General features: G+C 47.4%; 3 protein-coding genes across 3 annotated transcripts; all 3 read right to left on the bottom strand.

Moving 5' to 3' along the window:
• Positions 1 to 2146: 2146 nt before the first annotated feature.
• Positions 2147 to 3100, bottom strand: LOC132071411 (taste receptor type 2 member 9-like). Its single transcript, XM_059468991.1, has one exon. The coding sequence runs from the start codon at positions 3098 to 3100 to the stop codon at positions 2147 to 2149; it is 954 nt and encodes a 317-aa protein (XP_059324974.1).
• A 7328-nt stretch (positions 3101 to 10428) lies between these two features.
• LOC132071485 (taste receptor type 2 member 9-like) lies at positions 10429 to 11382 on the bottom strand. Its single transcript, XM_059469085.1, has one exon. It carries the CDS (start codon positions 11380 to 11382, stop codon positions 10429 to 10431), a length of 954 nt encoding a protein of 317 aa, XP_059325068.1.
• Positions 11383 to 15045: 3663 nt separating this feature from the next.
• Positions 15046 to 15999, bottom strand: LOC132071372 (taste receptor type 2 member 9-like). Its single transcript, XM_059468940.1, has one exon. The coding sequence runs from the start codon at positions 15997 to 15999 to the stop codon at positions 15046 to 15048; it is 954 nt and encodes a 317-aa protein (XP_059324923.1).
• Positions 16000 to 19295: the final 3296 nt, after the last annotated feature.

Raw genomic sequence — 19295 nt, 5'->3', positions numbered from 1 at the left:
GAAATGGAAAACTTGATGCCACTCCCCCCACACCCCTATCATCTGAGGCTCAACTTCCCTCCTTCATCCCCAGCACCTCCCTAACAGCAGCACAGGGGCAAGTCGAATAGGGGCTGCAGTCAGCTCCTAACAAGTTGTCTCCTCCACTCCTGAATCCTCAAGGTGTTTCCCCAGTTGAAAACAAAGCCTGTTGTCTGGGTGTTTCACTGAGCCAGAGTGCAGTGGGAAAAGCCAAGCTCATCTCCAGGTGAGAGCAGGCCAGGAGAGCAGTCCCACAGAGCAGGCAATCCTGTCCTTGCAGGCAGTGGGGCACAGAGGACACGCAGGGCTGGAGTGGGCACGGGGCTCTGCAGCCCCTGAGCTCCCCGGGGCCGTTCCTGCCTCGCTCTTTGTGGCTCAGTGACCACCTCTGGGGAGTGACAGGGCTCAGCATGTTCACACTGAGCTGTCAGCCACTGCCAGGCACTCATACAGCCCATAATATGTGCCACAGCACAGGGCCACAGCAGAAGGAAAGGTAAACCAAAATTGAGAGAAACCTCTTCATTGCAGCCATTTCATTCTGTGAATACCAAAACATTTGTGGCTGGTTGGCCGGATTGTTATTCCATTTTTTACATCCAGTTTGTGTTCCAGTCTTGCACATTTTACGGTTCTATTTAGAGTGTAGAAATTTGGCAGAAAATAAATCCCTTGCTGGTCCTCAGTGATCCAAAGGCATGGGTGCATCTCAGTTGCATTTCTGATTCTGGCAAATTCAACATGTAAGTCCTGTAATGTTCAATAAGAACTTTCAGAGTCACAGAATCACAACTCATGCATTTTATTGTAGAAATACAAACTGGGAACTGCCACTAATAAATACACTCTAAACTAGCTCTAAATATATTAAGGAATAGAGAAGCAAATAAGGAAGAGCAATGGGTAATTCATTAAGCTCAACTTCACCACCAGGTGAGCCTATGAACAGAATTTCACCGGGGTACAATCTGACACAATCAAAAGAGCAAATCTTAACCAAGGGCTGTTCCCTGTTTTGGGGAGGAGAGCAAAGCAATCCTGCTGTCCTGTCTGCACAGTGGGGTCATTATTGAAGTGAAGGGGAGACGACCATCCGATTGATGCATCGAACTCCGATTTATTGATTGATCAGTCACTTTATATAAGAGTGTTAATTAACTTCATGCATATTACAAAATCCAAGCTCATGATAGGCTAACAGAGAAAACTCTAACCACTCCTTTTGTTTTACAATACCTATAATTGTTTATTAAAAACAGAACCAGTGTTCCCACTGTGATATGAAAGGTTCCCAAAACTTCCATATCTGTTCCCAGGGTGCCATCTTTTCCCAGAGAGGATGTTTTGCTTGTTATGGGAAGACTGTCTGAGAACCATATTGTTTATAAAGTGATGCATGAGAGAGCCTAATTGTTTATAGAAATCAAGCCTGGGAACTGCTTTTGGAGCTGCTTTACAACTACCTTTTACTTTTCTCTCAAAGGTATGCCTTCATGGCCTTTTTCTTTAAGCCATGCTTGAACTAAACTCTCCACAGGTCATATTCCCATCCTCTGCCAGGCAGGATTTGAAATGCCAAATCGATCCTTTTGGAGGAAATGCAGGTGAGGCTGCAGTCAAAACACCTCCTTGCTGCCATGGTGAATGGGGGTGGGCAGCCAGCTGCTGTGGGGATGAGGGATAGCCAGGGTTGGGATTGCAAAGGCTGTGAGTCTTGGGCAGGGGCTGAACACTCAATTAGCATCACTCCCTGTTCCACTGGGCCCAGGCAGAGGTGAAGGGGCTCTGCCTGATGATCCATCACCCCACCAGCAGACTCTCATGCCCACATTGATATCTTCACCACACAATGGCATAGGCATTATTCCTACCATCAGGGCTAAATTACTTTGTTAATATAAAAATATTTTTCAAAGATTTAGCTAAATCTAAATATGATAATAACATATTTAGCTCATAATAATTTAGCTCAAAAGATACAAATAAAGTTTTAATAATTTGCATGTTGAAGAGTGAACATCAGTATCATCTACTCTGCCTGAAGACCTGCATCAGAAATTCAATTACTTGTTTTCTCCTATAACAGATCAACGATATGAATGGACTCCAGCTAATATCACAATTCCTACTTGATAAAACCCTCACACTTCACACAGGAGAGAATCCTCAACAGTGCTTTTTCCAGCTTGGGATTGCTGAAAATCAGAATAAGGGAATGAACACCTGGAAAAGCAAACAGATACATGTATATAAGGAGTTTAATGATATTTTCTTTCTTCGTGGCATAAATTATTTTCAAAATCAAACATACAAAGTTGATGCTGTACATCACTAAGAAGGAGAGGACAGATTTCATGGCTCTGATGTGGGCATCCATGCTGAGGTCCTTCATGGAGTTTGTCTGCATCGTGCGTTTGTGTCTCCGGAGAGAAAAGAGAAGGAAAACAGCAGAAAAGGTGACTACCAGGAATGAGGCAGCAAACACAAGGCCAGCAAGAAAATGAGAAGAGAAAAGATGTTTGTTCTTTCTGATAGTTACTTCCCAAAAATTTCCTTGACTGGTGGAAGTAATGTTGTTCATCTGCAGAGATTCACTGAGGACATAGGTAAAGATACTAATAGCCAAGGCTAAAATCTCTGAACCCAACAAGAGCCAGGGCACCATCCTGTCAACTTTTACTTTCAGGTAGATGAAGAAGCTGTTCCTGAAATTGGCAATTTTTACGCAGTAGAAACCACAAAGACAGGCTGAGACCCACAAGCTGGAATAGTTAAAAAAGGTTGCCAAAGATCTAATTAGTTGACGTATGGTTTGAACATGAAGGATAAGGGGATAAATCATTGAAAGGAAGCGATATATCCATGTGAAGCACAAAGAGGAAATCCTGGAGCATCCCAGCAGCAGCAAGATCTTCTCATTAGAGTTCAAGGTTTTCTTTTTGACCCAGGCAATGCAAAGCACACAAACAAGGAAGGCATTGATCCACATGCCCACAAACACCTCCAGGGTGATGATGGCCACAGTTGTGGGCCCGTATGAAGTGACATTGGATTGCTGTGGAAGGAGAGAAGCTTCCATGGTGTGAGCTGTGGAGCAGAGCTGTGCTGGCCAAGGGGGCTGTGGCAGCAGAGCCTGAGGCAGGTCAGTGGCTGCTCTTGGTGGAGTGTCAGGGATGGCAACAGGAGCTTTATAGAGCTGCTGCTGCTGCTGCTGCTGCTGGGGGGGTTTTGGTGCCGCTGCTGTGGGCACAGGGCAGGTGCAGGGATGTAAATGTGCTGGGTATCCCCTTACCCGGGGCCACTCTTGACTATTTGAATGTTGGTTTGGGGGGGCTGTGGCAGGTGTCACAAAGAGCGGAGATGTTTTTCTGTGGTGCAGAGTGTTTTGATTTTGATACTGATCCCTGTTTGATCAGTGTCAGGCTTCAGGATCTGGGTTTTTCTTTAGCTCATTTGCCTATGATGATCATGCAGAGCCCTGGCTGTGCTCAGCAGGTCAGGGGACTCAGTGTCCTTTTCAGTCTGAGAGTCTGGATGCTGGTACATTGAGTCCAGAAGCTGTAATACTGGAGTGTATTTTGATGCTTCACAGGCATTGAAGTCCATGTTTGTTTTTCCAATGGCATTGCCTTAAGTGTAAGTCAAGGACCCCATATTGGGGCAGGTGATAGGAGCCAAGAAAATAAATGGGGTACTTTTTACAAATGTAATTTGGAGCATGTGGAGGGAAAGGGTAAAAAACTGGGACGATTCCCTGTGCCAGGGTTCCCATCTCATCTGTTTGGGAAAGTGAAGGCTTTCTAAGATGGCTCCATGCTGAGTTTCCCCCACACTGCAGTGCCCTAAAGCTTCCAAATGAATTTAGACTCTGAAAGCTCTGAGGTTTTTCCCAGGCAAGTTGTGTTAAGCTCTGTGGGGCATGGACTCCCCATGCCTTTTGGGGTAATGCAGGACCTGTCCCATTTGGCCTTGCACATCAGAACCACAGCAACCATGGAGATCTCATCTAATGCTGTGGTGGAGGCAGGAGAAATGAAAGCCCAAGCAAGAGCTCTATGGCTACAGGAAATGAACCCCCAGCATTTTCTCTCTTCCAAACGCTGATAGTCATGTTTTCTGTGGGATAGAACAGCCAGCAGGATGTTACATGAATATTCATATCACATGCTCCTAATTGCATTGATTGGCCGCCATAAAGACTTGGAATGTGACCCAGAGCAGTTTTCCATTCTGTTCCAGCACTGGGCAGCCATTCCCCATTGAGTTCTGACACCTGTCATGTGTCAGCTTCTCCAGGCTGGGCACATCCTGCATCTGTCCCCATGGGCTGTGCAGGGTGGCTGTGCTGAGGGACACCCTGTTCCCTGCAGTGCCAGCTGAGTGGGGCTGGTGCACAATTGAGGGATTCTGTGCAGGCTGTCACATTCTCAGGGTTTTCATGGGGATAGTAGAATTGATCTGCAGCATGGTTCGCTGGAGCTCTGGTGTTTTCTGTGGTAACATGTGCAAGGTGCTGGATTTTGCCTGCTGAGTCTTGTGGCATGTGAGGTTGTGAGGGGTTGATGCTGCACTGGATGTAGGGAATGAGATTGATCTTCCAGGACTATTTTTGTGCAATCAACTGTGGCTTTCAGGTTAAAGCATGAAGTGCATGTGCAGCAGTAACTGGGGAAGTAGGGATGTGTGACTGTTTCTATCCTTTCAAGGCCTTTCACAGGAGAGATTTGTCCAGCACAACTGCTTACAATCTGTCTCTGGACCTGAGCTGCTGTTACAAGTGACCAAATCAGGTTCTGTTTTGTATCTGCTGGCAATATTTCATGTTTCACTTACTGTGATGTGTTGCGCTCAGGGAGCAGCCAGAACTCCATTGAGTATGGAGGAATGGCTATATGACAAAGGCCACGTCAGCTCTGGATAGCTGACCAAGAATTGGGAAAGTACCAGACCCAGCTAATCTGAGTCTCTGAGGGCTGCAAGGACACTGTGTCCTTGAGCATAGCTGTGGTGCGATAACAAGGTGCTGTAGTTGAGAGAGAGACATGAAAAAAAGAAGATGTAAGTCGTAAGGAGTGAGGAAGTAAGAGAGGAGCTGATATCTATAGTATAAGCAATGGAATACTTGGCTAACAGAATATGTATGAGCTTATTACTTATTGTGCATCAATATCTGATGCTCCCATCAATAAATGAAGCTTGCTGATCACTCATATTGAACGTCCAAGTTCTCCCTCACCGCAACATAATGGCACCTTGAACAGGGACTCTAATGAGGGGCTTGGACCTGCAAGCCACGGTCTGCGCAGTATCTGTGTCGGTCCCGATGCAGCATGGGAACTGATAGAGTGGACTCCGTGCCTCGAGCGATCCTAGTGAGGGGTCTCGGCCAACTAAGCGCCGCCGACATCTTGCAAGGTCTGCAACAGCGCTGACGACTAGATTAGAAGGTATGGAGGGGCAAGCGGTGTATGATCTTTTTAAATACGTTTTAGAAAAGCAGGGATTACAGGTTATCGACCTGGGAAAAGAGCTCCCGGGATTGCTTGAATATGGGGTTGCAAAAGGGTGCTTTGTAGATCCCAACCAGGTCTTTGAGTATTTAGAGTGGTGTTGGTTTGGGGATAAGTTATGGGAAGCTGTGCTAGATGATTGCAAGTCTGCAAAAATGTTGTCTAAATCTTGGCGGATTGTCTCTAATGCACTAAAACAACACCAGGCAGAGCAGAAGGCTGCTCAGGCAGCCTCTGCTTGACTGGGAATGCCTGTTCCTTGTGAGAATAGCGGGGCCTCAACATCTGCGTTCTCTTATCCCCTGCCCCCAGCAACTAACACAGTGTATTTGCTAGTGGGGACAGCCTTGGCAGCAACCGCCTGAGCCGCTCTTTCTGCGCCTCTGCTGGCAGTGGAGGATTGGCACCGCGCTCTGGCTGGAGGGGACGACGGGGAAGGAACACAAGAAATGCTTGACCCAGAGGCGGTGCGAATTGCTAGTGAAAGACGTAAGGCATGGCGAAAAAACAGGAAAGGTGATAGCCGCAGGCAATCCAGCAGCTGCTGATGCCTTACTTGAGGTAGCTTGTCCGGTGGTTTGCGCCCCAAATCCTGCTGGAGGCTTGCAAGCAACGATTACTGCCTTAGATTGGAAGTGGCTAGCACAGCTCCGTGCCACTGTAAGTGAGTGTGGTATACAAGGAGGACCCACTCGCCAGATGTTGAATTATTTGTGGGGAGGAAACATACTGTTGCCATCAGATATTAAAAGCCTCATGAGGCTAGTGCTTACCCAGCATCAACAATTGTTGTTTAATGCTCACTGGCAGGCCGCGTGCCAAGAGTCTGTGGCTACCCCGAGACAGCCAGGAGATCCGCTATATGGAGTTACTGTAGAGGAGCTTATGGGGTTAGGGGCATACCTAAGGACAGAGGCGCAAGCACTAATCGGGCCCAAGAAGCTGAGGGAGGCTATGAGGTTAGCCCGGGTGGGGCTCGATAGGGTGAAATCCCCAGGAGGTATTCCCTCATATATGGGAATTAAACAAGGAAGAGAAGAGAATTTGGGTTGTTTATTGAGAGAGTGGCAAATGCTATCCAGACAGCAGGGGTCCCTGAATATATGCATGGAGCACTACTAAAGCAACGTGCTCTACAAAATTGCAATCCCACCACTTGGAGTATACTTGTCACACTCCCTGGTACTTGGACTGTTGAGGAGGCTTTGGAATTAATGGCTCAGGTACCGGTGGGGCCACAGGCTATGTTAGTGGAAGCAGTGAGAGAACTGGGAAGTAGTTTAAGGGAACAGGCACAGGCGACACAGAGTCAGGTGTTGGCAGCTCTTGCCCCCTTGCAAACGTCAGTAAATTGGCCACAAGGAAAAGGACTATCACAACTCCGATGGTTCCACTGTGGAATTGCTGGCCATATGCAACGGGATTGTACAATGAGAGCTGTGTGGTGCTGGCGCTGCAAGTCCAACACACACAAGGAGTCAGCCTGCTGGCGCGCCTCGGGAAACGGGAAGCCCAGTGGGAGGGGTCGCCCCAGTCCGACACAAATGGCGGCCCAGAACCCGAGCGCCTTCCCAGCACAAGCGCCTCCTCCCTCAGCCCCACAACCAGAGGGAGCCTCGGTTTGGACCTGGCAACCTCAGTAGACTGTACCTTAATAGACTGCAAGCCGCAATGTATCCAAACGGGGGTCAAATGGCCTGTTACAGCAGGCGGACAACCAGTGGGAGCTTTATTGATTGGACACTCGTCTGCCAGCATATTGGGACTTACTATTGTTGTTGGACTAATTGATGCCGATTATACAGGTGAAATACAAACAATGGTGCAAAAGCTATTCCCGCCATTGTTCATTCCGGCTGGATCGCGAATTGCTCAATTGATCCCCTTGCCTCAATTAACCAGAAAAACTTTACCACTTGGCAAGCAGCAACGTGGTGGAGGTAGTTTTGGTTCCACAGGAACAATGTCATTGTTAACAGTGGACTTAAAGCATCGTCCTAAAAAACAAATTGACATCCAGTATCAGGATTAAACCATCACCCTGGTTGCACTCTTAGATACCAGCGCAGACGTCAGCATCATAGAGACGCAGAAATGGCCACCCCAGTGGCCCACCCACGAAGCAAACTCTACATTCACAGGAGTAGGAGGACTCATGCTTGCATGGAAATCCCCTCTGCAGAAAATTATTATGGAGGGAAAGACTGTCACCTGTACAGTTTCTGTAATACTGCTCCCTGAGGGTGTCCACGCCTTGCTGGGCGGCGATGTGTTGGCACAGTTGGGAATGGTCCTTACCACAGATCTCCCTTTATAAGGATGGCCATTGGAAGGACTTTCCCGATCCCACTCTGATGGAAAACAGAGGAGCCGGTGTGGGTTGAGCAATGGCCTTTAAAAGGGGAAAGTCTCATTCAGGCACACAAGCTGGTACAGGAACAGTTTGAACAAGGACATCTGCAGCTATCTGTTAGTCCTTGGAATACTCCTATTTTTGTCATCAAAAAAAAATCTGGCAAATATCGACTCCTGCATGATCTATGTGCTGTCAATGATCAGATGCATAGTATGGGAGCCCTGAAGCCCAGACTGCCTAAACCTGCAATGCTCCCTGAAGGATGATATCTGCTGCATTTAATCAAACATTGCCTGTGCAAAAAGCAAACAGGGGAATTGTGAAGGAATGGCTACGTGACAAAGGCCACGTAGACATGCTTTGGATAGCTGACCAAGAATTGGGAAAGTACCGGACCCGGCTAATCTGAGTCCCCGACGGCTGCAAGGACACTGTGTCCTTGAGCATAGCTGTGGTGCGATAACAAGGTGCTGTAGTTGAGAGAGAGACGTGAGGAAAAGAAGATGTAAGTCGTAAGGAGTGAGGAAGTAAGAGAGGAGCTGATATCTATAGCATAAGCAATAGAATACTTGGCTTACAGAATATGTATGAGCTTATTACTTATTGTGCATCAATATCTGATGCTCCCATCAATAAATGAAGCTTGCTGATCACTCATATTGAACATCTGAGTTCTCCCTCACCACGACAATTGAACTGTTCCTTCTCTCTCACCAACAGGAAGCGCAGGGGTGAAACAGAGGATGGAAAAACTCATGTTTCAAGATAATGGCAGGGAGATCACACACCAGTTACTGTCAGGGACACAATGCATTTGACATCAGGAAAATGAATTTCATTCATTTAAATATGGAAAATATAGCAGGATAAGGAGGAAGAAATGGAAAACTTTATTGTACTCCCTCCACAGCCCTTTCATTGGAGGCTCAACTTCCCTCCTTCATCCCCACCTCCTCCCTAAAAGCAGCACAGGGGCAAGTCGAATAGTGGCTGCAGTCAGCTCTTAAAAAGTTGTCTCCTCCACTCCTGACTCCTCAAGCTGTTTCCCCAAATGAGAGCAAAGCCTGTTGTCTGGGTGTTTCACTGAGCCAGAGTGCAGTGGGAAAAGCCAAGCTCATCTCCAGGTGAGAGCAGGCCAGGAGAGCAGTCCCACAGAGCAGGCAATCCTGTCCTTGCAGGCAGTGGGGCACAGAGGACACGCAGGGCTGGAGTGGGCACGGGGCTCTGCAGCCCCTGAGCTCCCGGGGCCGTTCCTGCCTCGCTCTTTGTGGCTCAGTGACCACCTCTGGGGAGTGACAGGGCTCAGCGTGTTCACACTGAGCTGTCAGCCACTGCCAGGCACTCATACAGCCCATAATATGTGCCACAGCACAGGGCCACAGCAGAAGGAAAGGTAAACCAAAATTGAGAGAAACCTCTTCATTGCAGCCATTTCATTCTGTGAATACCAAAATATTTTTGGCAGGTTGGCAGTATTGTTATTCCAGTTTTTGCATCCAGTTTGTGTTCCAGCCTTGCACATTTTTCTGTTCCATTTAGAGTACAGAAATTTGGCAGAAAAGCCCTTGCTGGTCCTCAGAGATAAAAAAGCCCAGGTGCAGTTCAGTTGAATTTCTGATTCTGGCAAATTCAACATGTAGGTCTTGTCATGTTCAATAAGAACTTTCAGAGTCACAGAATCACAACTCATGCATTTTATTGTAGAAATACAAATTGGGAATTGCCACTAATAAATACACTCATTGGACTAACTCTAAATACATTTATGAAAAGAGAAGCAAATAAGGAAGAGCAATGGGTAATTTATTAGGCTTAACTTAACCACCATGTAGGCCTATGAACACAATTTCACCAGGGTTAAATCTGACAAAATCAAAAGAGCAAATCTTAACCAAGAGGTGTTCCCTGCTTTGGGGAGGAAAGCAAAGCAATCTTGCTGTCCTGTCTGCACAGTGGGGTCATATTCCCATCCTCTGCCAGGCAGGATTTGGGATTGCCATTGCGATACTTTTGGAGGAAATGCAGGTGAGGCTGCAGTCAAAACACCTCCTTGCTGCCATGGTGAATGGGGGTGGGCGGCCAGCTGCTGTGGAGATGAGGGATAGCCAGGGTTGGGATTGCAAAGGCTGTGAGTCTTGGGCAGGGGCTGAACACTCAATTAGCATCACTCCCTGTTCCACTGGGCCCAGGCAGAGGTGAAGGGGCTCTGCCTGATGATCCATCACCCCACCAGCAGACCTCATGCCCACATGAATCCCTTCACCACACAGGGGCTGAGGCATCATTCCTACCATCAGGGCTAAATGACTTTGTTTTTATAAAAATATTTTTCAAAGATTTAGCTAAATCTAAATATGATAATAACATATTTAGCTCACAATAATTTTGCTAAAATGATACAAATAAAGTTTTAATAATTTGCATGTTGAAGAGTGAACATCAGTATCATCTACACTGCCTGGAGAGTTGCATCAGAAATTCAATTCCTTGTGTTTTACAGTTTTCAAGATTTTGCATGCACTCCAGCTGTTATCACAGCTCCTACTTCATGAAAAACTCTAACTTCACACAGGACAGCATCTTCAGCAGTGCCTTTTCCAGCTTGGGATTGCTGAAAATCAGAATAAGTGAATGAACACCTGGAAAAGCACAAAGGTACATGTATAAAAGGAGTTTCATGATATTTTCTTTCTTCGTGGCATAAATTATTGTCAAGACCAAACATACAAAGTTGATGCTGTACATCACTAAGAAGGAGAGGACAGATTTCATGGCTCTGATGTGGGCATCCATGCTGAGGTCCTTCATGGAGCTTGTCTGCATCGTGCGCTTGTGTCTCCAGAGAGAAAAGAGAAGGAAAACAGCAGAAAAGGTGACTACCAGGAATGAGGCAGCAAATACAAAACCAGACAGTAAAAAAGTAGAGAAAAGATGTATATCCTTCCTGATAGTTACTTCCCAAAAATTTCCTTGACTGGTGGAAGTGATGTTGTTCATCTGCAGAGTTTCAGAGAGGTCAGAGATAAAGACGCTCATAGCCAAGGCTACAGTCTCTGACCCCAACAAGAGCCAGGGCACCATCCTGTCAACTTTTACTTTCAGGTAGATGAAGAAGCTGTTCCTGAAATTGGCAATTTTTATGCAGTAGAAACCACAAAGACAGGCTGAGACCCACAAGCTGGAATAATTAAAAAAGGTTGCCAAAGATCTAATTAGTTGACGTATGGTTTGAACATGAAGGATATGTGGATAAATCATTGAAAGGAAGTGATATACCCATGTGAAGCACAAATAGGATATCCTGGAGCATCCCAGCAGCAGCAAGATCTTCTCATTAGAGTTCAAGGTTTTCTTTTTGACCCAGCCAATGCAAAGCACACAAACAAGGAAGGCATTGATCCACATGCCCAAAGACACCTCCAGGGTGATGATGGCCACAGTTGTGGGCCCGTATGAAGTGACATTGGATTGCTGTGGAAAGAGAGAAGCTTCCATGGTGTGAGCTGTGGAGCAGAGCTGTGCTGGCCAAGGGGGCTGTGGCAGCAGAGCCTGAGGCAGGTCAGTGGCTGCTCTTGGTGGAGTGTCAGGGATGGCAACAGGAGCTTTATAGAGCTGCTGCTGCTGCTGCTGCTGCTGCTGGGGGGGTTTTGGTGCCGCTGCTGTGGGCACAGGGCAGGTGCAGGGATGTAAATGTGCTGGGTATCCCCTTACCCGGGGCCACTCTTGACTATTTGAATGTTGGTTTGGGGGGGCTGTGGCAGGTGTCACAAAGAGCGGAGATGTTTTCTGTGGTGGAGAGTGTTTTGATTTTGATACTGATGCCTGTTTGATCAGTGTCAGGCTTCAGGATCTGGGTTTTTCTTTAGCTCCTTTGCCTATGATGATCATGCAGAGCCCTGGCTGTGCTCAGCAGGTCAGGGGACTCAGTGTCCTTTTCAGTCTGAGAGTCTGGATGCTACAACATTCAGCCCTGATGCTGGAGAAGTGGAGTTCATTTTGATGCTTCACAGGCATTGAAATCCATGTTGGTTTTTCCAATGGCATTACCTTATGTATTAGTGATGAGACACATATTGGGGCAGGTGATGGGAGCCAAGAAAATAATGCTGGTACTTCTTACAAGTTTAATTTGGAGCACATGACATAAAAGGGTAAAAATCAGACAAGTCCCTGTGCCGTGATTCCAATCACATCTGCTTGGGAAAGTGAAGCCTTTCAAAGATGGCTCCATGCTGAGTTTCCCCCACACTGCAGTGCCCTAAAACTTCCAGATGAATTTAGACTCTGAAAGCTCTGAGGTTTTTCCCAGGCAAGTTGTGTTAAACTTTGTAGGGCATGGACTGCCCGTGCCCTTTGGGGTAGTACAGGACCTGTCCCATTTGGCCTTGCACATCAGGACCGCAGCAACCAAGGAGATCTCATCTGATGCTGTGGTGGAGGCAGGAGAAATGAAAGCCCAAGCAAGAGCTCTATGGCTACAGGAAATGAACCCCCAGCATTTTCTCTCTTCCAAACGCTGATAGTCATGTTTTCTGTGGGATAGAACAGCCAGCAGGATGTTACATGAATATTCATATCACATGCTCCTAATTGCATTGATTGGCCGCCATAAAGACTTGGAATGTGACCCAGAGCAGTTTTCCATTCTGTTCCAGCACAGGGCAGCCCTTCCCATTGAGTTCTGACACCTGTCATGTGTCAGCTTCTCCAGGCTGGGCACATCCTGCATCTGTCCCCATGGGCTGTGCAGGGTGGCTGTGCTGATGGACACCCTGTCCCCTGCAGTGCCAGCTGAGTGGGGCTGGTGCACAGGAGCGGTATTCTGTGCTGGCTGTCACATTCTCAGGGGTTTCATGGGGAAATGGAAGAATGGATCTGCAATGTTGTTTTCTGGGACTTTGTGTGGTGTTTTGCGTGGTAAGATGTGCAAGGTGCTGGGTTTTGCCTGCTGAGTGTTGTGTCATGTGAAGTTGGGAGGGATGGATGCTGCACTGGATGTAGGGAATGAGGTGAATCTTCCAGGGTTTTCCCATGAAACTGCAGAGGAGTGTCAGATAAAAGCAGGAACTGCATGAGCAGCAGCTGAGGAAGAAGGGATTTGTGGCTGTTTCTGTTTTTTGAAGGCCTTTCATAGGGAGATATGTCCACCAGAGATGCTTACAATCTGCCTCTGGACCTGAGCTGCTGGTAGAAGTGACTAATTCAGGTTCTGTTTTGTATTTGTTGGCACTATTTCATGTTTCACCTGCTGTGATGGGTTGCCCTCAGGGAGAAGCCAGAACTCCACTGAGCTCTTCCTTCTCTCTTACCCACAGGAAGGGCAGGGATGAAAAACACGGTGGGAATACAAGGGTTCGAAATAATGGCAGGGAGATCACTCACCAGTTACTGTCATGGACACAATGCATTTGACACAGGGAAATGAGCTTAATTTATTTTAAAAAAGAAAATAGGGCATGATAATGAGGAAGAAATGGAAAACTTGATCCCACTCCCCCCACACCCCTATCATCTGAGGCTCAACTTCCCTACTTCATCCCCACCTCCTCCCTAACAGCAGCACAGGGGCAAGTCGAATAGGGGCTGCAGTCAGCTCTTAACAAGTTGTCTTCTCCACTCCTGACTCCTCAAGCTGTTTCTCGAGTTGAGAGCAAAGCCTGTTGTCTGGGTGTTTCACTGAGCCAGAGTGCAGTGGAAAAGCCAAGCTCATCTCCAGGTGAGAGCAGGCCAGGAGAGCAGTCCCACAGAGCAGGCAATCCTGTCCTTGCAGGCAGTGGGGCACAGAGGACACGCAGGGCTGGAGTGGGCACGGGGCTCTGCAGCCCCTGAGCTCCCCGGGACCGTTCCTGCCTCGCTCTTTGTGGCTCAGTGACCACCTCTGGGGAGTGACAGGGCTCAGCGTGTTCACACTGAGCTGTCAGCCACTGCCAGGCACTCATACAGCCCATAATATGTGCCACAGCACAGGGCCACAGCAGAAGGAAAGGTAAACCAAAATTGAGAGAAACCTCTTCATTGCAGCCATTTCATTCTGTGAATACCAAAACATTTGTGGCTGGTTGGCAGGATTGTTATTCCATTTTTTACATCCAGTTTGTGTTCCAGTCTTGCACATTTTACGGTTCTATTTAGAGTGTAGAAATTTGGCAGAAAATAAAGCCCTTGCTGGTCCTCAGTGATCCAAAGGCATGGGTGCAGTTCAGTTGAATTTCTGATTCTGGCAAATTCAACATGTAAGTCGTGTAATGTTCAATAAGAACTTTCAGAGTCACAGAATCACAACTCATGCATTTTATTGTAGAAATACAAATTGGGAACTGCCACTAATAAATACACTCTAAACTAGCTCTAAATATATTAAGGAATTGAGAGGCAAATAAGGAAGAGCAATGGGTAATTCATTAAGCTCAACTTCACCACCAGGTAGGCCTATGAACAGAATTTCACCGGGGTACAATCTGACAGAGTCAAAAGAGCAAATCTTAACCAAGAGGTGTTCCCTGCTTTGGGGAGGAAAGCAAAGCAATCTTGCTGTCCTGTCTGCACAGTGGGGTCATATTCCCATCCTCTGCCAGGCAGGATTTGGGATTGCCATTGTGATACTTTTGGAGGAAATGCAGGTGAGGCTGCAGTCAAAACACCTCCTTGCTGCCATGGTGAATGGGGGTGGGCGGCCAGCTGCTGTGGAGATGAGGGATAGCCAGGGTTGGGATTGCAAAGGCTGTGAGTCTTGGGCAGGGGCTGAACACTCAATTAGCATCACTCCCTGTTCCACTGGGCCCAGGCAGAGGTGAAGGGGCTCTGCCTGATGATCCATCACCCCACCAGCAGACTCTCATGCCCACATGAATCCCTTCACCACACAGGGGCTGAGGAATTATTCCTACCAACAGGGCTAAATTACTTTGTTAATGACACAAATATGTCTCAAAGTTTACCTAAATCTAAGTATGATAATAATGCAACATTATAATGATATATTTAGCTCCAAATAATAAAGGTTTTAAGATACAAATGAAGTTTTCTCTAGCTTGGATGTTGAAGAGTGAACATCAGTATCATCTACACTGCCTGGAGACCTGCATCAGAAATTAAATTAGCTGTTTACTACAGTAAAACATCAACATTTTACATGGGCTCTAGCTGTTATCACAGTTCCTATTTTGTGAAAAACACACACTTCACACAGGAGAGAATCTTTAGCAATGCCTTTTCCAGCTTGGGATTGCTGAAAATCAGAATAAGTGAATGAACACCTGGAAAAGCAAACAGATATATGTAAATAAGGAGTGTGATGACATTTTCTTTCTTCGTGGCATAAATTATTGTCAAGACCAAACATACAAAGTTGATGCTGTACATCACTAAGAAGGAGAGGACAGATTTCATGGCTCTGATGTGGGCATCCATGCTGAGATCCTTCATGGAGCTTGTCTGCATCGTGCGCTTGTGTCTCCAGAGGGAAAAGAGAAGGAAAACAGCAGAAAAGAAGACTGCCAGGAATGGAAGAGCAAACACAAGGCCAGAAAGAAAACAGGAAAACAAAAGATGTATATCCTTTCTGATAGTTACTTCCCAAAAATTTCCTTGACTGGTGGAAGTGATGTTGTTCATCTGCAGAGTTTCATGGAGGTCATAGACAACAATGCCCATAGCCGAGGCTACAATCTCTGACCCCAACAAGAGCCAGGGCACCATCCTGTCAACCTTTACTTTCAGGTAGATGAAGAAGCTGTTCCTGAAATTGGCAATTTTTATGCAGTAGAAACCACAAAGACAGGCTGAGACCCACAAGCTGGAATAATTAAAAACAGCTGCACAAGATGCAAGTAGTTGAAGTATGGTTTGAACATGAAGGATGTTGGGATAAATTATGGAAATGAACTGGTATACCCATGCGAAGCATACAAAGCGAATCCTGGAGCATCCCAGCAGCAGCAAGATCTTCTCATTAGAATTCCATGTTTTCTTTTTGACCCAGGCAATGCAAAGCAGACAAACGATGAAAGCATTGATCCACATGCCTGCAAATGCCTCCAGGGTGATGATGGCCACAGTTGTGGCCCTGTATGAAGTGACATTGGATTGCTGTGTGGGATGACAAGCTTCCATGGTGCGAGCTGGTGATCAGAGCTGTGCTGGCCAAGGGGGCTGTGGCAGCAGAGCCTGAGGCAGGTCAGGGGCTGCTCTTGGTGGAGTGTCAGGGATGGCAACAGGAGCTTTATAGAGCTGCTGCTGCTGCTGCTGCTGGGGGGATTTTGGTGCCGCTGCTGTGGGCACAGGGCAGGTGCAGGGATGTAAATGTGCTGGGTATCCCCTTACCCGGGGCCACTCTTGACTATTTGAATGTTGGTTTGGGGGGGCTGTGCTGGGTGTCACAAAGAGCGGAGATGTTTTTCTGTGGTGCAGAGTGTTTTGATTTTGATACTGATGCCTGTTTGATCAGTGTCAGGCTTCAGGATCTGGGTTCTTGTGTCCCTTTTTTGCCTATGATGATCATGCAAAGCCCTGGCTGATGTAGGGAATGAGATGGATCTTCCAGGACTATTTTTGTGTGATCAACTGCGGCTTTCAGGTTAAAGCAGGAAGTGCATGAGCAGCAGCAGTGAAAAAGGGGGTGTGTGGCTGTTTCTGTCCTTTCAAGGCCTTTGACAGGGGAGATGGGTCCAGCACAGCTGCTTACAATCTGCCTTTGGACCTGAGCTGCTGGTGACAGATATTATCAGTTCAGAGTGTTTTTGCTGTGTTCTTACTGGAGATATTTCATGTTTCACCTGCTGTGATGGGTGGACCTTGTGCAGCTGTCACATTCCCACCCAGCTGCTCCTACACTCTCACCTACAGTTGGGGCCGGTGTGGAAAATAAGATGGGAAACCTCATGGATTGAGATAAGGACAGGGAGGTCAATCACCAGGGAATGTCATCAACAGAAGAGTCTTGAGAAGAACAAAATCAAATTATTTATTGACTATTGGAAATATTGTAGGCTGATAAGAAACAAGGAGAAGATTTGAACCTGCTGCCTCTACCGTCCCCTTCTTCCTCAGATCAGTTTGATGCCTCTTTCCCAGGTTCTCTACATCTTTCCCCTACATCAGGGTTGGGGAATGGGGATTGCAGTCAGCTCATAACAAGGTGTCTCCTCCACTCTGTGCTTGCACTCTTCCCCTGCTCTAACAATGGTCCCTCCATTGGGCTGCAGTCCTTCAGCATGAGCTGATTCCAGCGTGGCCTCTGCAGGGGCTACCATCCTTCAGGATACACCCAGCCCACTGATTGTGCTGTGGGGTTCTCCTGGGGCTGCAGGCGCCTCTCCTTTCCACCACAGACCTCCATGGGCTGCAGGGCACGCTTGCCTCACCACGGTGCTTTTCACAGGCTGCAGGGGAATTTTTTCTCCAGCACATGGAGCAACCTATCCCTTCCCTTCCTTGGCCCTGTCCTTCAGCAATGTTTCTCACAACATTCCTCGGTCCTCACTGCTGGGATATGTTCCATCCATAACTGGACTTCAATGAGCAGAAGGTCCCAAAATGAAATCTCCTCAGGGCATGTGTCATGAACTTGTCATGGAAATGTAAATTCAAATCCGAATCATTCTTAGCCTCAGAAGGTGGATTGGCGTGTTATCAAGTGGCTTTAATTATTTGTTTGCTTGTTTCTGGACAGTTGCTGTTTAAGGAGATTTGGGTAGTTTGGTGAGGCAGCCTGCTACAATCAGTGCTTGAGATGATGCTCTGGCCTAAATGGTTGTATCTCTCAGTATAGAAGCAGGGAGGAAGCTTTTTGCAGGTGAGATGAGAAATGCACACCTGGCACTGAGTGTCAGGTAAAACGACCTTCTGAGCATGAGCTGGTAAAATAAATGACCAGTTCAGGTTCTGCTCTGTTCATGCTGGTGTGAAGGAAACTTTCCTGTCTCACCACCCAGGAGGCCTCTGACAGTCACGCCCCAGCACCAGAGACTGTCACTGCAGGCACCAAAGCCCCTTCACCGTGGGCAGCTGCTCCACTCCGCTCCCTGCACACACCACGCTCACAGCCAGACCAGGTTTTAAATGAGCCTTGATTGGTCTTATCCTAGGCAAGCTATTACAGCTCCAGAGCTCAGTCCCCGAGGGGACTGAGTGCCAGAAGCCAGCTCGCTCCAACCAAGGCCGTGGGTCAGCCCCTAGCAAGCAGGGAATATTCAGCTCTTATAGTGATTAGGCAGCTCATATGATTTCAGCTTTGCTTGCTAGGTAGCTTCCCCTGGCTTAAGGCTCCAGCAGACGGTAGAGAGAGGAGAAGGAGAAGACGCCAGCTGTTCCACATGTATGGCTTTATTGGAGGGGTTCGTGAAGGCTCTCGCACTTCTTCTTCCGAGTTAGTAGGGTACAGTATAGGGGTACTTTTAGTAGGGGTACTTTTATAGCCTTGGCCCGGTTCCAATCCCGACCAATGGCAAAGGTTAGAGTGACCAGAAGTGACGAATAGTAGGGTTAACAAGATATTGCCTTACATGGCTATAGGGATAGGTTATAGGGTGGATGTCCCTGGAGTCAGGAAGCTTCTTTGCTGCTGTGTAAGCATTCCATTATTTAGATTCTCCACAGGGCTGTGGCAAAACCTGATGGTTTCACTACAAGGTTTCCTCTCCAGCTTGGCACTGGCTTTCCCATAGTGGAGTCTCAGGCCTCTGGATCTTTCAAGCACTTTAGTCATGGCACAGTAGCACAGAGGCAGCTCAAGCTGGGTGCCTCTGAGGAGGTAAGCCAAACAATTGGATCCCTGGGATTTTGTGTCCTTCCTGTCTGTGCACATGATGACTGGGGTGTCCTGAGTGTCCAGTCAGCTGGCTGGTGCCACAGGTCCCTGTGCCCTTTGCTGTGCAAGGCCTGGCACCATGCTTGGGACTCCCAGCACTTCCCCACAACCTGCAGCTCCCTCCCATTGCAGCTGCTCCCTGAGCTGTCTGCCCTGAATGTGTTCCTGCCCACTGGAACTATTTCACATTTCACTCTCATGGGGAGCTGTCCTCGGGCAGCTCTCAGAGCCCCACTCAGTCACTCCTTGACTCTCACTCTGGAATAGGACAGGGCTGACAAATAAGGTGGAACTGCTCATGAGTCAAGACAAAGACAGGGGAATCACTCCGCAATTATTCTCACAGACAAAACAGACTTGAGACAGGGAAAATCAGTGTAATTTATTGCCAATTGAAAACAGAGTAGGATGATGTAGAACATGGACACAACTAGAATATTTGCTCTTCGCCCCCCAATAATCTCAGGCTCGATTTAACTCATTCAGAGATTCTCTAGCACCTCCTCTCCTCAGGAGCACAGGAGGTCAGGGAATGTTGTTGTCAGTTCATAAAAAGTTGTCTCCTTCATTTTTCTCCTGCTCCAGCATGGCTGCCTCCCAT

The sequence above is a fragment of the Ammospiza nelsoni genome, chromosome 3, assembly GCF_027579445.1.
Source record: "Ammospiza nelsoni isolate bAmmNel1 chromosome 3, bAmmNel1.pri, whole genome shotgun sequence".
NCBI lineage: Eukaryota > Metazoa > Chordata > Aves > Passeriformes > Passerellidae > Ammospiza > Ammospiza nelsoni.
The sequence above is the reverse complement of the archived record's forward strand: the minus strand, read 5'-3'. Positions and strand labels throughout refer to the sequence as shown.